A 19,516-nucleotide genomic window follows, 5' to 3' on the forward strand; every position below is an offset into this window, starting at 1 on the left:
TACGGACCACGTTCATGAGAATAACTCATCAAATCTACAGGCCCTGTCAATCCTAAAAACACCTACGAGAATATTCCCAACATTGACAAATAAGAAGCATGTTGATTGTTCATATACGGTAAACACACCAGTGTTATGCCAGGCTCACACTACAACCCCTCACATTACAAGATCATCTGGGTCGAACATCGGTACCGACCATGGTCCCAGGACAGATTTTACCTCCGACTGTCGGGAGGGGTGAATCGGGGATAAATCAACCCAAAGATTCTGTAGTGAGAGCCCGGCTTTACAAGACCTGCCAACTCTCAGCTCACGTGTGACCTGATAAATCTGACTGGCTGGATCAGTAATAAAAAATACTGAATAAAAAATTCTGTAATAACTTCATCCCTAACTCTAACCATGACTCGTCACTGGAAGACAACTGAATAAGTGACTATAAATAAATACTTTGGTTATGCAACTACTGATACAGATTGACTCCAGAGAGTAAAATGTGACCATGCACTTGTCGTTGTTCCAAGGTTGAAACAGTGGGCATATGCTGGCTGGTAATAATGCCCTGAGAGTCTAGGAACAGACTCAATTTGTCATGGATGTGTGTATATGGAGAGCTGACTTGTCATGGATGTGTGTATATGGAGAGCTGACTTGTCATGGATGTGTGTATATGGAGAGCTGACTTGTCATGCTGAAATGCAGCCACACCTCCAGTTGAGTAGCCAATTATATATCCACTCAGAAAAATGCAATTCAGTTCTTAGATAGTGGATCCATTATATATCTACGTAGAGAGAGGCTAAAGATGAAGGTAATGACACAAACACACACACGCATACATACCACACACACACACACACACGCACACGCACACACACACACACACATGGTAGGAGAGACAGACTTACTCCAGTGCCAGGCTCTCCAGGGGATCCTGGGTTCCCAGCCTCACCATTCTCCCCCTGTATGGATAGAGTTCATCTTAGCGTCTCCAATATCTTGACAGTGTAATGATTGGTATGACTAGTATCAGTACAGTAACAGACTAGTATATCATTTTAGTTAATATGCTGCTCATATTCATAGTCTCATTCTGCAACAACATTTGTGTACAATAGAGGCTATGGCTAAGACTATTCTGAATGCTGTCGTTAAAGTGGCGATATCCTTCCATGTTTCATATTCATATCCAGCCTGGCAGACCATCCAGTACTGATGAGGCAGCCGTCTGCCAAACGGCAATAAAATGGCAGAGTAGCGTTGGAACCGTTGTAGAAGAGGCGTTAATACCGCCAAGAGCACTACGTCAAAACAAAGGTGGGCAAGTGAAACAGGCTGAGCTCGTGGGGACAGCGTCAGAGGGGGAGACTTGTCGTGTTGTGGAGAGACCGCCGGGCGGTATTTCAGCCCCCAGAGAGAGAGACCATTTCAGCTATTTAAAGGGCCTCTAGGGTATCTGGTGACGACGACGCGCGCTCTCTCACCTTCTCCCCCACGCCGCCCATGGCTCCCACGCCACCGGGAGGACCTTGTGCACCCTGACAGGAAAAAGAGAGAAAAAAGAGATGAGTCGTGGCTCGGTATCTCGGGAGAGAGGCGTTAAGCGTCAGCGTCGGCAGCGTGTCACTTGAATGTGTCACTGTTTTAGTTGACGGTGGTCTTATCTCTACGGAACACAGTACTGAACGTCTGTGACACTGTGTGGATGAAGACATTGTCAGTGGGAATATAAGTGCTGACGGGCTGTCACGTACATCAGCTCCACTAGGACCCTGGGGACCTCTGGGGCCAGGCGGACCAGGGGGGCCCTGTGGAGGAGAAGACAGGAAATGACACAAGAAAAATGTTATTAATTACTATTGCATTATTTACAATTTCATGATGGAAAAATGATAAGCGTGCGGAATATGACGTCAGCTCACCATCGGGCCAACATCTCCGTTCTCTCCTTTCTCACCCGGGGGTCCAGGAAGACCCTGAAAAGAGAGGAAAAACAGAACATGCTTTTAACATTCCTGGTACAGTTAGCTACGCATGCAGCGCTATTCAGTTCAGCCAAGGTGAAAATATGTCAATAAAAGTCACCTTCTATAAAAACCAATACAATTTCACTTTGCATCCAATTTTTCATTGCTTTGGTGTAAACAAACGCTCTACCGCAGATTTGATAAGTGATGATTAATTGAAAAGATAATTTGTAGAGGATCATTGACTATAATAGACACCACACAGATATGGGATATTTCATTTGAAGTAAAGAGTAATGCTGAATCAGCGGACCGTGAGCTTCCACAACCCTGGGGGCTGAATTAAACCAAACACCATTGTGTCAAAAAATTTAATCTACCCATGAAACCTTATGAGCAATCAATCTCACGGCTGTTCATCCATACAGCTGAAGATGTTACTCCACGCTACAATGACGCTCTGGGGAGACATCTCTCCTTCACAGCCAGACACCAACCAGAGCTGTTTAAAAGAATAACCCCGCTCTGTAATTCTCCTAATCGTGGTTTACGGCTAAAAACTTAAGACAGGAAGTGACTTGAAATATGAACCGTATCTTGGCTCCTTGTTTTCGATCGCAGCAATCAAATGAAAGATTGGAGGAGGGTCAATCCTTAATTGTGAGTCCGGATGTGGGCTGCGACCCTCATGCGCTACATGTGGTTATGACCTCATATGTCATATGCTCATATGCTTGACATTTTCTCCCGATTGCTATGGAGGGCGTCCTCCTAATTGCTATGCGTGGGATCAGCCTTTGGATTCAAAGACAGTGTCGCCACCGGAGCAAGGTGGGCGCGAGGACATCAAAGAACTAATTTCACCTGTTATTTACTCGCTGTAATACCCAGCTATCTTCCTCAAATACCCACAATGCCCCGGGGATGAGGCCAAGTGTGTGTGTGTGTGTGTGCGCATGCACGCGTGCTTGTGTGTGTGTGTGTGTGTGTGTGTGTGTGTGTGTGTGTGTGTGTGTCCCTGCATGCTGATTCTTCCCCATGGTGCAGAATCTCATCAGAGTGGAAGTCTCCTTAGTCAGGAAAGGTAATTAGACACTGTGGTAAAATGTTCAACGGGTCTCTGCCTATTGGGCAAGGTCAGTCTAAGCAATTCATGAAATAGTGCTAGAAGTAAATTAAACTCAATTAAAAGTCAATTCAATGAGTATAATCAGAGATGTGTAGGACCTTGAGACGAATGACCATAACACGTATAATTCCATCAAACCCAGGTTTGAAAAGAATTGCTAAACGAAAAGGGGTTTCATATCAATGGCTTTTGAACAGTATTTGTGTACAGTAATTCCCTTTGAAGGTCTGCCAATCAACCTCAACACCCGCTGCAGAACTCTCCATCATAGGCTGAGGTGTGATGACGACGTCCTCTCGTTGCTAGAACTATTTCTATACTCTACAGATAGTCATGTCTCTCGTATTTAGCCCAGGTTTATTGCTCTGTAAATGTTCTTAGTCAATAGACAAAACATTTTCCAGATCGTCTCGTTGAGAGAGGTCAGGGGAGAATTTTTACAGCTCACTTTTCTGGTCCCCGGGTGAAACTGTTTTTTTGCTTCCCTCTGGAATATGTAGGGGTGGGATGTCTGCCCACCTCCCTTGCTCTCTGTAAAGCGCATTGTGTTGCCTCTGTGTATGAAATGCGCTATACAAATAAAGTTTAAATTGATTTCATTTGATTTGATTTAGACAGCTGATCTGGTTCTGTCCAGAACTCCGTCAGAAAAACATTAATCCATCACCTAGGTTTGTTTGCATTCTACTATGACGGCAATGTATTTTTCTCTTGTGTCAACCAGATTGCTTGGGAGGAAAAACTATGGATAGATATACTACTAAAAGGACACACACCTTGGATGTTTGAAAGCCTAAAGAACGCTTCTTGGATTTCTTTAGCTGTAATCAATGAGTAGGCAAGTGGCTAGAGAATGGGACTGTACTCGTACTAAACAGAGAAAGAAGTGCTCGAGCGTGTGTGTGTGTATGTGTGTGTTGAAGGGGGCATTACGTGGCATGAGTATTGAGTATTGTGACAGTAAGGGTATGTGTGACCTAGAGTGTGTGTGTGTGTGTGAGTGAGTGAGTGTGTGTGTGTGTGTGAGAGTGTGTGTGTGTGACCTAGAGTGTGTGTGTGTGTGTGTGGGGACGTACCTGCAGACCGATGGGCCCTGGAGGTCCGGGAAAACCTCTGGCGCCTTCGTCTCCCTTCTGTCCGAACATCCCCTGCTGGCCCCGCGGGCCGGGCTCTCCGTCGCCCCCCTGAGGAGAGAGGAGAGAGACGTGTTAGGCGGCCTGCGATGGAGAACGACAGCGTGCTGGATATTGGTCAAGACGACGGCAGGTGACAGGGGGGGGCAGGAGGATCGACGGACGGACGGACGGACTCACAGCAGGACCCGGAGCGCCGATGGGACCCTGAAGACCGGCTGGGCCGGGGGGACCCTACGATACAGGACAACACAGGGGGGAGACGCACGGTGAGAAGAGGTGTTTACAAACAAAGGCCAGTAAATCCTTGTCCTGACGAGAGTATTGTATGAACTATTCTGTATTATTACATTACATTACAGTCATTTAGCAGACGCTTTGATCCAAAGTGACTTAGAATAATTACATTGGTAGTCAGTGTACTACTACTCGCCAGAACTCACAAGTGCATCTCCTTTCTAAACAAGTGACTAAACACCTAATCTAGTGCTGAAGCCAAAGTGCAAGAGTAGCAAAATATAAACGGGTGCTTAAGAGGAGTACCTTGTGGACCATGGGACTATGACACCATGGAACCATCAAAACATATGGTCGTTTACAACCTGTATTTATTATAGTGCTAAAATCTGATGAGTGATAAGAGTGTATTATTAGATCGTAGAGGATACACACCTGTTCTCCTTTGTCTGCTTTGCTTCCCTTCTGACCAGGCTCTCCAACCTCTCCCTGAACAGAGAACATACACCGGTCTGTCATCACACACACACACACACACACACACGCATGCACTCACCTTGAACTCACACATTTCTCTGTCAGAGAAGCTTCTCCGAATGCCAAGCTCATATTAGAAATAATCGACTGACACGCCTTTCACAAACACAGCAATCAGACCTCATCATTATCTGCAACACGTTAGCAGCACAATGTGTCGATGCGAAATTGCCAGTGGCAATGGGTTCAGTACATGTTACGGATATGAGAAATGTTCTGGAAGGCTGTATTTTGATATGAGAGGACTTCCTAGCTTCTGGGATTACATTTTTGTCTAGGGGCTCAATAGATAGATGGTATCAGAATATACAATGATTGATTGCAGGAGATGGAAAAACAGCAGCAGTGTTTCATTTTGTCTTTTATCTCTCTTAATTGGATCTCACTGGTGTGTTTGGCCTGAAGGAGAGAGTGGTGGGATAAGTGACAGGCGAGTGAGTGAGCCAGATCTGCTGTGCAGATGGTCTGGGTGTGGATCCACTGATGGAGAGTGTTTGGCGGGCTGTGTCCGGGGCCCAAACATGGCATAGATTTGGGGCGTGATAAAGAGAGCGAGTTGGGCGCCAGAGCAGATGGGAAGGGGCTAACCTTGTCACCGTCCTCCCCTGGGGGACCCTGGGGCCCGGCAGGACCGGGCAGACCAACCGGGCCTTGGACGCCGTCACGACCGGCTGGACCTTGGGGGCCTTTCTCTCCCTGGACACAGGTACATCAGACGTTAAAAACAAAAACAAAAATCCTCTCTGACAACTTCACTTCTGGTCTTTCATATCGTCACTTTTGGGCAGAAACCTTGTATCACCAGTTCGTAAAACAAAAAATACATTATCTCAGTTGACAGCTGAGACTACCCTTTAAACCTCTGAACACTTGAGACCAATTAAATGTATTCTAAACAGCTCATCATATGTGATTTTATGTTCAGAAACATATAAATTGGAATCTTCTTTTCAACATTCTGAAAACTTGCCATTTTGGAGGTACAAGGTTTCCACCCAAGAGCAGGGATATGGTCCTTAATTGACTGTCAGCGGTTGGTAGCTGTGTTGTCAAGACTAGTCAACCGTGGTGGCACAAACACAGTAGTTCTGTTTGAGAAACGCTAACAAACAGTCATTAAAGGACCGTGAGAGGGAAAGAGAGAGGGAGAGGAAGAGAGAGAGAGACCGAGAGATAGAGAGAGAGAAAGATAAGAGGGGAAGAGAGAGAGAGAGAGAGAGAGATAGAGAGAAAGATAGAGAGGAAGAGAGAGAGGGAGAGAGAGAGAAAGAGAGAGAGAGAGGTGGGGGTAGGGGGGGGTACTTACAGGAGCTCCTTTCTCTCCAGCAGGCCCCGGGGGCCCCTGGGGGCCGGTTCTACCAGACAGGCCGATCGGGCCGGCAGTTCCAGCAGCACCTCTCTCGCCAGGGGAGCCCTGTGTGTGTGTGTGCGTGTGTGCATGTGTGTGTGTGTATGTGTGTGCGTGTTCATGTGTTTGTGTGCATGTGCGTTTATTTGTGTGTGTGTGTGTGTGTGTGTGTGTGTGTTTGTGTGTGTGTGTGTGAGAGAGAGATAGATAGAGAGAGAGAGATAGTTTGAAAAGGAGAGAATGTGTTGAGGAATGGACAAGCTCTCATAAAAGATGAATCAAACTCAATACAGCTGCTTTGGCTAGGTCCCTTAATCAGCAAAGAACACATCAACACTCTCTCAGCATGACTGGAACCTTTCCTCTTTCCTCTTCTTATAAAATAACACCAGCCTTTGGGGTAAGTGCTAGTGGCTCCACGAGAAAAGAACACAGACAATGTTCTTTGATACAAGAAGGACAATGCATTCTTCTTCTGGGGGCACTCACAACAACACAGGAGTCCCTACTTCAAACCCTTTCCATTAGCTAGCCGGGCAGGATTCAGACGTGCAACGTTATCAGGAGAGGAGGGAGGAGGGGATAGCCTTAAAAAAGCCCAGGGGAGTGATCTGATTACTAAGTGTTGGCTGTGCTCTTCAACACCCATCAGATGCTAGCTGCTCTAGTTGTGTCTCAATGTATCTGCGTGACAATCTGTCCCAACGGTCTCATGACAGAAATGCATTAGTCAACCATATGTCTGCTCAAATGACTCTGTCAGAGAGAGTGTCACCAGGGTGGTATGCAGACGAAGGGGTATCGGGGCGGAGCGCCGCGGTCACATACGTGTCCACTTCTGTAAGCGTGTGTGGTCAGAGCAGCAGGCTGCAAGGTGCGCAGTCCACTCAGACAACACGACGCGTGACCTGGGTGTCTGATTGGCCGGTCGAGACGGAGTGAGTCACGCTCTTGTTCAGCTCCTCGGGAGGGGGTGGGGGGGCGGTGGGTATTTGTGTGTCTGTATGGGGGGGTATCTGTGTGTGCGGTGGTATCTGTGTGTCGGGGGGGTATCTTTGTGTGTGTGGGGATCGGTATTTGTGTGTCTGTATGGGGGGTATCTGTGTGTGCGGTGGCATATGTGTGTGTGTGGGGGGTATCTTTGTGTGTGGAGGTATCTGTGTGTGGGGGTATCTGTGTGTGTGTGTGCAGGGGGTATCTGTGTGTATGTGTGTGTGTGTGTGTGTGTGTGTGTGTGTGTGTGTGTGTGCGTGTGTGTGTGTGTGGGGGAGTATCTGTATGTGGTGGGGGTATCTGTGCTGTGTATGTGTGTGTGTGTGTGGTGGGGGTATCTGTGTGTGTGTGGGGGTTGGGGGGGAGTATCTGTGTGTGTGTGTGTGTGTGTGTTGGGGGGAGTATCTGTGTGTGGTGGGGGTATCTGTGCTGTGAGTGTGTGTGGTGGGGGTATCTGTGCTGTGAGTGTGTGTGGTGGGGGTATCTGTGTGTGTGTGTGTGTGGGGGGGTGGGTATCTGTGTGTGTGCGTGTGTGGGGGGTATCTGTGTGTTTGCGTGTGTGGGGGGTGGGTGGTATCTGTGTGTGTGTGTGTTTGTGGGTGGTATCTGTGTGTGTGTGTGTTTGTGGGGGGTATCTGTGTGTGTGCGTGTTTATGTGTGTGTGTGTGTGTGGGGGGGGGCTATCTGTGTGGGGGGCTTGGAGCACAGATCGTGATTGGACAGACAGGGGGCACACGATCAGAATAGTGCCTGATTGCTGAAGATGAATCTGTGGGCTTGGTGAGTGATGGGAAGGTGAAGGGAGCCTGCATTCATTTCTTAATCAGGAATTAAATGCTTTAGTGTGCACGCTCATGTGTCAACAGTAAGTTAGCGTGTTCATATGCCACATGTTTGGGAACATGTATTCATGTTTTGTTCAACTGATATCAATGCAAAATGCAGGGTTTCTGTCACAGTTCTGAACTCAGATATAAACGCTGATATCTTCACACACATTTTACCAGTTGTGTGATGTAAAGTTATTTGACATGTGACGCTCCACTGCATAATATTTAAGTATGCTGTCAAAGATTCTACGGAGCGATTACACAGTCGTTGCACATATCTGCTGTTGTGGAGATTGAGAGACACGTTGTCTAACGATGAGATGAAACGTCGTTTTTATCTTTTACAAACCTTTGTCACTTTCGAAACGTACACTTTCAGGCTGTCACCAGTTCAGCCTGTCAACTGATTTTGAAATGTCAAGAGAAAACCAAGTACCACCCTAACGTTAGCTCAGACATTTCAAGAGGGATCCTATCCCTTGTTTAAAGGATTCAAACTGCCATCCAGTGCTTCAGACTAGTATTGCACCTTTCCAAATCTTTTTTTTTTTTTACATCCATGAGTGAATCTGGGGTGGGTGACTAAGTGAACACATAGGAAGCAGAATCGGGACACATACGGTATCAATCTTTGGCCAGCCCATTGGCCACAACTAGGTGAGGTAAGAAAAAACAGTAACACCTCTACGCTACAGGCTGGACGACAGGGGTGGGCTCTCCTGAAATCCCCAACGTCCCCTCAGAAACTCTTGAGGAACATCTCGTTTGCATCGCCGAGCGGCGGAAAAAAAAGGTACTTACGACGGGGCCTGGGGGTCCCTGAGGACCCTCGCCTCCCTTCAGACCTGCCGGACCCTGGAACAGAAGAACACACGATGAGCAGAGAGTTACAGACCGCCATCGCATGTAAGGTGAAGTCACTGGTGGATCGTGGTTTGATGATGACCGACTCATTTTTTAGACCGCTGTGATGTAAAGTATGCACTGCCTGCATCTGGTGTGTTTCAATCGCGCTCTTTTCAAGGAGCGGGTTTATTGCGGAGGTTCTAGACAGTAGGAGTCTGCTGAATGAGTCGGCGCGGCAGCGTATCGCAGCGAAAGCCTCTCTCTGAAATATGACTTTGGAGCGATCAGCGTTAGCCTCCCGGATGACCTTCCCAATCAGAGAGAGCTTATTGGATCTCTAAGAGCGGGATGTCATGAAGCAAGGAGCCTGAGTCGTGTCAGTACACATCCACCACTGCAAGTCTCTATGCAGCTTTCTTTAATACCTCTCCTAGTGTTTGAAGCTACTGTACTGTGTACTGTAGCTTCAGTACAGTAACATGTGGTGCCAGTGCATCGTCATGGCTTGGGGATACACCAGTAACTCCTTCAAGATCGGCTTTATTGACACATTAGACATTGAACAGTGAGCAAACGTCATCAATAGTGGTCGATATAACAGTATGGAAGTCATCGATTTACAGTATATATAAAAACATCTATCCTGAGAATAAACAGTAATTCTAGATAACGGTCTCTCTTCCTCCAGATTTATATAAAAGTCTTGTTCCAGGAAGATTTTTGTCTGATCTTAGGGTTGTGATGGTGAATAAGAATACATGGTGAGACAGGTGGAGATGTGAGGGGAGAGCAGGGTTGTGTTTGTTCAGATCAGCGTGGGACAGGAACGGTATTTACTGGCCTGTATTCCCCTGCAGGCTCTCTCTCATCAAATGAGCAATAAAATAGAAGTGCTGAAATAAACGACTGCTGGATTGTGTGTGTGTGTGTGTGTGTGTGTGTGTGTGTGTGTGTGTGTGTGTGTGTGTGTGTGTGAGAGAGAGAGAGAGAGAGAGAGAGAGAGAGAAAGAGAGAGAGAGGCTCCCTAAAGACCCACCACACATGGCAGTCCCAGTAATGAGTGTGTGGATGTGCTGTGTGTTTGAAGCTAATCACACCAGGAGCAAACAATCATCTGTGTGGACCCCCGCCGAGACTGACCTTGGGCACAGACGGCACACTAGCTTCTGTTTGCCATTCATCCCCACTCTCCTAATTGGTTACATTTCCCATTTAATAATTTATCAAGTAAATAATGCATACAAAGGCAATAAATAGCTTTGACCCAAACGGGCTTGCTAAAAAGTCCTTAGTTGAACCAGGCATTTTGCAAATAGATCCCAACCCACAATTTAGTTCTGCTGAATTGAGGGACCATGATGTATTGCGAATTTAAAATAATTGTGCCTGGTTCATTCGTAAGAAGTCACTTTAAATTTCCCTGCAGTGGATGATTGGGTGGGTGGAGCTCAATGCATTTAATGAGTAGAGAACAGTACTTCTGGAAAGGTCCTGATTCTGGTTGGCGGGGCGGTCATTTCCTGTCAATTTCTACAAGTGACCTTGTAGGGGGGGGGGGACCTTTGACGGATCTGTGTTGTGCAGGTGGGGTAGTTCTTACCGTTGCACCAGGAAGACCTCTCTCTCCGGGGAAGCCTCTGAGGCCAGCGGGACCGTCTTTACCGGCAGCTCCCTGGGGACCAGGGTCTCCCTACAGAGAAACACAGGCATCAGGTGTCAGGGTGTCCAACATAACCTGGTAAAACTATTCATAAATTACACATAATGTCTTAAAGTTACACAATTAGCACACAAATGACTTCCTTGTATTCGGATGTGCTGGTTTTCATATCATGGGAAATTTCCCATAAGCCAATAATTTTGTTTGGCAGAGCACTTCAAATGTGGAGCCGAGGAAAATCAATTAGCCACCAGGCATTAGAACATCACTGGAGGGGAAGAAACATCTCTGTAAAGCTCTAAAGTAAATCCAAACAGCTGATACCTACCACTGTAGGCCACTGTAGCTCTGTGGAAGTTAGCATTAAGAATTTCCCCCTGCTTTTCCCAAGAGAAGCAGTAACCAATTACTGCACAACGCGTACATTTCTAGAATGCTAATTTTGAATGGCACTTCACCTCAAAACTTTAACACTTTGAAGTTCATACTTATTCAGTTGGCTTTATTTTATCTGCAAACTCGGTGGCAAGAAAAGCAGTCTCCGGTAGTATAAGAGGATTTCGACTCCTCTGCCTAGACCTTCGTGGAGTAGAGTCGTCCCTGGAATACTGATGAAATCCCGGCAGAGCACAGGCTGGGACGTTGAGCGGCAGAGGAGTTTAGAGTTAGCCGATGAACTTGATTAAACTGTCTCCTTCCGAGGAGCGGGAGAAAATTAGAGTAGGAGACAGATAGTTCTGGGGACCGGTGGCCTCGGGGCTTCTGGGCCCTACTTTGAATAAGCTCATCTGTCCTAAACATGGCCGCAGTCTGTCCTTAATAGGCAAGTCTACTGCCAGCAATAGTGGAGGGAATTCACCCACTCCCCAAACTTCTGCTGGTTTTCATCTGTCTGACTAAATACTAGCAAGGAATGGAAGACAATGACTGGGACATCTTGGGACAAAGATGAGTGCAACTTGGGGCTTTTTCTTGGCTGTGCTTCCCTTATTGTTGTATATTAAAAAACGCAAAGTTGAATAGTCTTGAAGTCAATATTTAGCTTTGAAGAAACACATTTTGGCTGTTAATCCTTTCTCCAGTTATGGCCAGTTGAGCTGTCGTAGAGTGAAATATCAGCACACCTCCTCTACAGTTATTGGCCGAGCATAGCCTACTTCACTGTACTTCATCTCTATGGTAACTATTAGTGAGCCTAGTTTGTTTCCATTTTGTGCAACTGACATTTCAGAAAACCAATCACACTGCAGAATCTATGACCAGTCACACTGCACTATATATGACCAATAAACCTGCATAATTTAACCAATCACACTGCAGAATCTATGACTAATCACACTGCATAATCTATGACCAATCACACTGCATAATCTAAGCAATCACCCTGCAGAATCTATGACTAATAACACTGCAGAATCTATGACCAATCACACAGCGCTATCTATGACCAATCACACAGCAGAATATGACCAATCACACAGCAGAATCTATGACCAATCACACTGCGCTATCTTTGACCAATCACACTGCACTATCTATGACCAATCACACTGCATAATCTATGACGGTGTCGGGGGCTTATACTGTACATTTCAGGAGGCGCAAGATCCAAATTTGGCATAAGAAGTCCCAAACTGATGCTATTTTTGTCTGCGATGGAAGTTCTTGCTCTGACCATAAAAAACAACCACAAATTGGCATAGTGTGATCGTACACCTAGGTAGTCCAGAGCCCCCCCCCCAGTCCTACTGTACCTTGGCTCCCTCCTTGCCAGCAGCGCCAGGAAGACCCTGCTCTCCGGGTGGACCAGGGGGTCCGGGGTGGCCTCTCTCACCGATGGGACCGGTCTCTCCAGTAGGACCCTGCCAGGGGGCATCATGGGTAAAAAAAAAGAAGACTGGAGTCAGACTGAACCTTATCCCACCATACCCTGGGTGGATATATATCATAGAATCAGATACCAGGAAGTGTGGCGCTGCCCGGTGGCCTCCGTGTCTGCGGTAGTACCCACCTGAGGACCCACGACCCCTCCTGGACCCGGGGGGCCAGTCTTTCCTTGGAATCCCTGGAGGACAAAACGCAGAAGGATTTGTCAGATAGAAACATTCATTGTTGGAACTGTAAAACTCTATGACTCCTATTGGTTTATTGTGATCTCTCTATTCCATCCACCATAAGTGGGGCAGATGAACAGGATTACTTCTAAAAAGACAACTGCTAAATGCGTTATGTTTATACTGTACGTGTTAGTGGATGGAGGGTAATTTGAATGAAGAGAAAAGTGTGTTTTTTTGCTTAATAAAACCCTAACTGCACATGTGCAAAGAGAAGATTAGGCACATCACATGAACTTAGATATTGTTTAAGTTTGATTTATTCAGCTGAGGGCTGATAAGCAAGTACATTTAAAGCAGTATTAATGATTTGTTAAAAAACAGACTTGAAAAGTTGATCTGTGTTCATTTCCACCCCCCTGCCCCCCATGTTTAGGGTGTGGATTCAGCTGATTCAGGTGGGTTTGTACATAAATGCTACATCTATGCAGACATTTATCATCTCACACTCTTACTTACCACCTCACCACCAAGGGGTAAGATAAAACATCACATGACAATGAGGTCACATGATGCCTTTTACCCAGGGATCTTTGCTGCAATAACAGGGTTAGTGTAGCACCAAAGCAACTAATAGACATGAAGCCGACTTAACACATACACTAAGTCATTATTAAACACACATGGGACACCAACAAGCACACAGAACAACAAACGGTAACAGTAAACTTTGTATGTCTCCAAAGGAAAATGTAGTTGACTAAGCCAGTTTTCAATCAATAGCAAATAGTTGAATACTATACTTTCAGCAGTGCGATTAGTTTTACACAGCAGCAAGGATGGCGGTGACTTTATTTAGACACCATATTGCCAGCCTCTACGTCAAGCGTCAGCTCCCATCCAGGACATGCTATGCAAATTAAAACACACCCCTGAAATGTACTTTGATAAGTGACAATCTCCAGTTGATAGAATCCTGGTCTGCCACTCTCAAAAAACTTAATTGACTTGATGCTGATTTTTTTTTTTTTCAAGCATCAAGTGAAGTGAGCAAAGTCCATCATCTGTCCAATTAGGTTATCAGATCAAAGATGGCGTCGGTGACTTCATCGATCGTTCTGGAAGCGAAGACCACACTGCTCATCACATTCTCCCCAGTCGAATGCATCTGTGGCTGCATTCAATAATCTAATCCAGTATCCAGACTACGCCGAGTGACTCGGACAAGCAGGAGCTCATTAAATGACCATAATCAATTAGGAAACACTGAACACACAGACTTCAAACAACAGAGGAATTAGGAAGGAATACACATTGACTGAGCACACAGAGACCTACGGCACAAAAACTACAGGGCAGGTGGCTGCTCTGTAGCTGCCTCTTAAAGGACTAGTTTGGTAGCACACCCTGTTATGAGGTTATTTAAGATCATATTCAACTGTCCATATAAACATTCTGATGAATTGTGTGCTCTTGGAATATTAGTACTCGTTGCTAAGTACACAATGGATCATACAGTATATATGCCTATAGACATCCATTATATGGTTAGCTGATGGTTCTCTAGCACTAATATCTCTAACACTGAGCATTAATATCTCGAGGGTGCAAAGTCTGTCAAAATGTTGATATGGACTGTTGTATATGATTGTAAATAACCTTATAACCAGGGTTATTATGCTAAATACCAAACTGCTCCTTTAACATTTAGAAAGATCATAGGACAGGGAGAGGCGCTGTCGTTTCGGAGGACAAAATACCAGGTGGACATTTTCATTGGTGCGATTTGTTTTGTCAGTGGTGTCACGATAAACCCTCCACTACTGTTTAGTGGAACAGAACTCTCATAGACTGACCTGTGAATCAAAGATAGAGATCTATATATGTAATAATGTGACACCCACTGAAGGTTTGGTTCTGATGTCTGCAAGGTCATTTTTCATTTTTTTACAGATTATGAAAGTATAAATTGTAAGCTTTCAAATGATGTGCCATGCATTGACATCTGCAAATATTTGAAGAAGATATGCTTCTGTGAATGTTGGTACACCTTAAATCACTAAGCAGGGAAAAAGGGCTATGATTATGAAAGTATTCCAGATTATGAAAGTATAAATTGTAAGCTTTCAAATGATGTGCCATGCATTTAAATCTGCAAATATTTGAAGAAGATTTGCTTCTGTGAATGTTGGTACACCTGAAATCACTAAGCAGGGAAAAGGGCTTCAAAGATTCAGAGCTGTTCACACTTCTCACAAGTACATGGACTGTTATGACAAAATATGACTATTTAGTGATCCTAAAACTGCTGTTTGTTATATTGAGTGGGTTCTTCACAATTTTTGTAATATATAAAAAAGTAAAACAGTAAAAAAAAAAATAATAATAATATTTTGCCCTCAGCATTTTGAGGACTGCAGACATCAGGACCAAACCTCCAGTGTCACCTATAGATTGACTCAGTAATGCTTCAGTAGTTAAGAACTAAAGAAGAGTCAGGATCTGTGCCTCTGGCAGTGGAATTTTACCGCTGCCATTAATTCTTGTATTAGGCGCTCCTTGGGTAAGTGATAAAATTGGCACCAAAAACATCTTAACGAAGACTCTTTATTCATGTCATTTGAATGAGAGTGAGGAGGGTGTGTGTGTGTGTGTGCGCCAGCGTGCCAGACATAATGTGTCATTTGGGAGAGGAGCGTGAGGAAAGGGAGATTGTCATGATGCTTCTTCAAGCTTTTAACAGCCTTTACTGCCTCCCAAGGCCAAACGAACGGAGGGTGACGAATGAGAAGCATCTCTGGGATAAAGGCTAGGACTGTGGCATGGACAGACAGAGGCACTTAGAGTCAATATTCACACACCCTAGATGTATCATGTTTGGGGTAATTCTTTGAATTAAATTAACTGATGGTTTATCTACATAATGCGTAGGCTATTTGTGTTTATTAAGATTCACAACATTAGCTAAGTATATAGCTTGTAACAAGCAATACTTTTTTTGTAGTAGGATACCCAAGTATTTGCTGCATTGAATCCTAAGCTGTGTGTGTGTGTGTGTGTGTGTGTGTGTGTGTGTGTGTGTGTGTGTGTGTGTGTGTGTGTGTGTGTGTGTGTGTGTGTGTGTGTGTGTGAGGCCAGGCATGACAGGAGTTTGGTTAGGACGGCTTGGTTTACTCGGGCTTGTCTTGACTTTTTCCACAATGAGTGGTACAAATACACACGCCAGCCCATCTGCGTGTGTTGAGAGTAAGACTGGCTTTGCGAGTGTGTGTGTGTGTGTGTGTGTGTGTGTGTGTGTGTGTGTGTGTGTGTGTGTGTGTGTGAGTGTGTGTGTGTGTGTGAGGCCAGGCGTGACAGGAGTTTGGTTAGGACGGCTGTGTTTACCAGGGCTTGTCTTGACTATTTCCACTATTAGTGGTGCAAATACACACGCCAGCCATCTGCCTGTGTTGAGAGTAAGACTGGCCTTGCGAGAGTGTGTGTGTGTGTGCGCATGTGCGTGTGTGTGTGTCTATAAGGCAGCTAGTGAAGTGGGACTGGAGAGAGCTGCAGCATTAGACTCTGGAGTCTGTGGAGATTGAGGCCTCCAAGCTCCAGCTCTGTTCTGCTCTGCCAGACAATGTCTGTCTCTCCGCCGGCACGTCAAGAAGCTCGACTGAAGCATCTGCTCCGCCAAGGGACAGAGGGAACCTTGATGGAGGGAGAGCTCTCTGGGAATCTAAAGTGGCCGGCACTGAAGGGTCTGGTGCTTGGAAAGGGACTTTTAAAGAGAGACCGGTAGGTATCTCTCAGCTCTCTGGCACCGGGGCGCCGGCCGATGATTGATACGACCTGTCATTGATCAAGAAGATTCCTTCTGGTCTTAAATACCTCAGAATGACTGACGGGAAATTAAAACCCAAAGTGAGCTGTCGAACGTCCGGCTCCTCGGGCGCCGTAAACGCACGCCGACTCCAGCGGCCAGGTCCGACCAGGTGTGAAAAGTGAGACGTAACGGGGGGATGGGGGAAGCTCCGCCCCCGTTAAAAAAGGGGGACGTCTAACGTTTTCCATACCCGGCAAGAAGTGACTGGTTGAGCCGACTGACCCGGGATTGCTCGGGCGATCGACAGCTGGAGAACGGGGCGGGGGGGGACACACTCACCGTCTCTCCGCGCTGGCCAGGATGTCCGGGCAGCCCGTCCTTTCCAGGTGGTCCCTGGGATATGAGGAAGAGAGAGACACACGTGTTAAACGGCCATGTCAGCTAAGTTGTTTGAGTTACGTGTGCTGGACAGATGTAACATGAGGTCAACAAACATGTCTGAATATTGTGCTTGATATTAATAGCTTTAACTAAAACTAATGCTAAAGAATAAGCCATAACTGATATTAGTGATAGACTCTTCTTCCACTGTAGTTTGTTGGTGACAATGGTTGAAATTGGCAGACCACCCCAGAAGCAACCATTTCTGCCTATTCCCCACATAAACTGGACTGGCGGCCAATTGGCTGAGCTCAAACTAACAACTATTTATCAAATGCAATCAATTGGAGGGAATGACCAATGACTGGCTAGCCAGAGGGAAATACTGTAGATCCCACTTCAATGAGAGAGAGAGCGATCCTCACTACACAGAATCGGTGTACATTAGTATTGCCAAGTATGGCCTTTACCACATACTGTAACTTTTGCTGTATCACTTTTAACGTGATAAAGACAAGGAAAAAGCATTTTGCAGACTGTCTTGTTCACTTGCAGATAAACTTTAATAAGACAAAATTTCGGTACGTTCCAGACCTTCTGGTGAACTTTAAAGTTCACATTGTCCCATTGAAGTTTATCTGCAAGTAAACAAGACAGTGTGTGGGAGCTTTTTGTTGTATAACATAATATAGACAGTAATAGAGTTTTTAGAGACATGTACGTACTGTACTGAAATCTATGATTGTTTGTTTTGACTGCACCAGTCAAACTCAATCAAGCACAATCTCCCATGATAGGATGGAGTAAGTAGATGAGGATCAAACTGATAGAATGGATGGACTGCTAGACTACAGACAGTAAATTGTCTGTTTGGGAACCTTTACATGTCTAGCTACGTACAGTACCTACAGTAGGACTGGAGTGAGGAACTGATTAGTGCTGATAAGTTACTGTAAGGACAAGCAATGATACAATTCCAATGTACCTGTACCTGTACTGGTTATATATATGGTGAATTAAACTTTCTATTCTATTCTATTCTATTCTATTCTATTCTATTCTATTCTATTCTATTGTAAAGCATTGGATTTTAAAAATATTACTAAATCTGACCCAGGGGTGGTCTAGGGGAGAAGTCACTACTTACAGGGGGGCCCTTCGGTCCTGAGAAGCCCACGGGGCCCTGGGGTCCTTGAGGTCCCTGGAATGAAACGAGCAATGAGAAAACAGGAAGTAGGGGAAGTCTTCGGTCGACACTCAAAAGTCTTTCCTGGATTTCACCGTGTCCAGTCTTCCAGCCTCCCTCTCCTTTGAGCGAGGGTAGACAGGCAACGAAAGAATTCTGAGGTTCAGCCCATCCGCCCAGATGCTGTCTGAGCACTGGCCCGGTGGGAGGCTGTCTGAGAACCGGCCTGCTGGGAGGCTGAGACTACACACTTCGGCCTGTCAGCCCATCCACCATTAACTAGCACAACAGGGGAGTGGAATACATGTAAGACTATGAGCAGAACCGTCAATAGGATAGGATAGATAGGATAGCATAGCATAGCATAGCATAGCATAGCATAGCATAGCATAGCATAGCATAGCATAGCATAGCATAGGGAACAAGTACAGTATCACACGTCTGTGAAGACATCGTAATCAAGCATGAAACTGTGGAAATTAAGACTTGCGGGCTGGAAGAGTTGAAAGTGCTTGAAGTAAAAGCTACTAACAACCGGAGTCGATTTGTGCAAAAATGTTGAAATGTTTAAGGAACAGAGATGTACTGGATGTGTACAAGCAGGTAGCAGATCCCACACTACAGGACACATGAGAGTGATGGAACAAAAAAGAGATGGTAAATGGTAAATGGACTGCACTTATATAGCGCTTTTATCCAAAGCGCTTTACAATGGCCTCTCATTCACCCACCCATTCACACACACATTCTCCAATGGTGATGAGTACTGTTGGTACACAGGTACTATAGAGGATGAGGAAAGAGAAAGAGAGAGAGAGAAAGAGAGAGAGAGAGAGAGAGAGAGAGAGAGAGAGAGAGAGAAAGAGAGAGAGAGAGAAACCAAAGAGAAATGGAACAACAGCAATGAAACCAAAAAACAATTGATTTTCACAGTGGCAAGAGCCCAAAAAGCTACCTCTCTAGATGACCCTGAAAACAGACACCGACGAAATAATTGAATAATTGCTCTATAATTGCTTCCAGTATTGAGCATTAGATTCTTCCCGCACACACACACACACACACACACACACACACACTGCACACACTATTGGTTCTCGATCAAAGCAATTTCACAGAGTGTCATTACTTTACTGGTATAACCTAATTTTCCAAGGCAGTGCATTATGGGACTTACTCTCTCGCCAGGCGGGCCAGGAGGACCGTCGTTGCCCGCTGTGCCCTGAGAACGACAAGAGAGGAGACGTACGTGAACCTCAGGTGTACTTACAGTAACAGAAGAGAGAAATTATGTAAACCTCAGGTGTTCTTATAGTAACAGAAGAGAGGAAATGCCTAAGGTAATCTCAAGCTGCCTGCAACCTGCCCCAACCAACGCCAACCAACACTAACTTTGGGTTGGCGTGC

At 45.5% G+C, this 19,516-nt stretch overlaps 1 protein-coding gene across 1 annotated transcript in view; it reads right to left on the reverse strand.

Annotated features, from left to right (window-relative positions):
- Positions 1-19,516, reverse strand: part of col11a1a (collagen, type XI, alpha 1a) — a gene marked incomplete at both ends in the record, with an annotated part of 79,833 nt that overhangs the window by 12,622 nt on the left and 47,695 nt on the right. The window contains 16 exons of the mRNA XM_084443168.1: positions 912-965; positions 1,488-1,541; positions 1,758-1,811; positions 1,926-1,979; positions 4,176-4,283; positions 4,413-4,466; positions 4,905-4,958; positions 5,595-5,702; positions 6,313-6,420; positions 8,979-9,032; positions 10,624-10,713; positions 12,438-12,545; positions 12,695-12,748; positions 16,882-16,935; positions 18,071-18,124; positions 19,287-19,331. Coding sequence (XP_084299294.1) covers positions 912-965; positions 1,488-1,541; positions 1,758-1,811; positions 1,926-1,979; positions 4,176-4,283; positions 4,413-4,466; positions 4,905-4,958; positions 5,595-5,702; positions 6,313-6,420; positions 8,979-9,032; positions 10,624-10,713; positions 12,438-12,545; positions 12,695-12,748; positions 16,882-16,935; positions 18,071-18,124; positions 19,287-19,331 — 1,107 coding nt within the window. The remainder of the gene's footprint in view (positions 1-911; positions 966-1,487; positions 1,542-1,757; positions 1,812-1,925; positions 1,980-4,175; positions 4,284-4,412; positions 4,467-4,904; positions 4,959-5,594; positions 5,703-6,312; positions 6,421-8,978; positions 9,033-10,623; positions 10,714-12,437; positions 12,546-12,694; positions 12,749-16,881; positions 16,936-18,070; positions 18,125-19,286; positions 19,332-19,516) is intronic.

Source organism: Borostomias antarcticus (assembly GCF_949987555.1).
Source record: "Borostomias antarcticus genome assembly, chromosome: 9".
Classification (NCBI taxonomy): Eukaryota; Metazoa; Chordata; class Actinopteri; order Stomiiformes; family Stomiidae; genus Borostomias; species Borostomias antarcticus.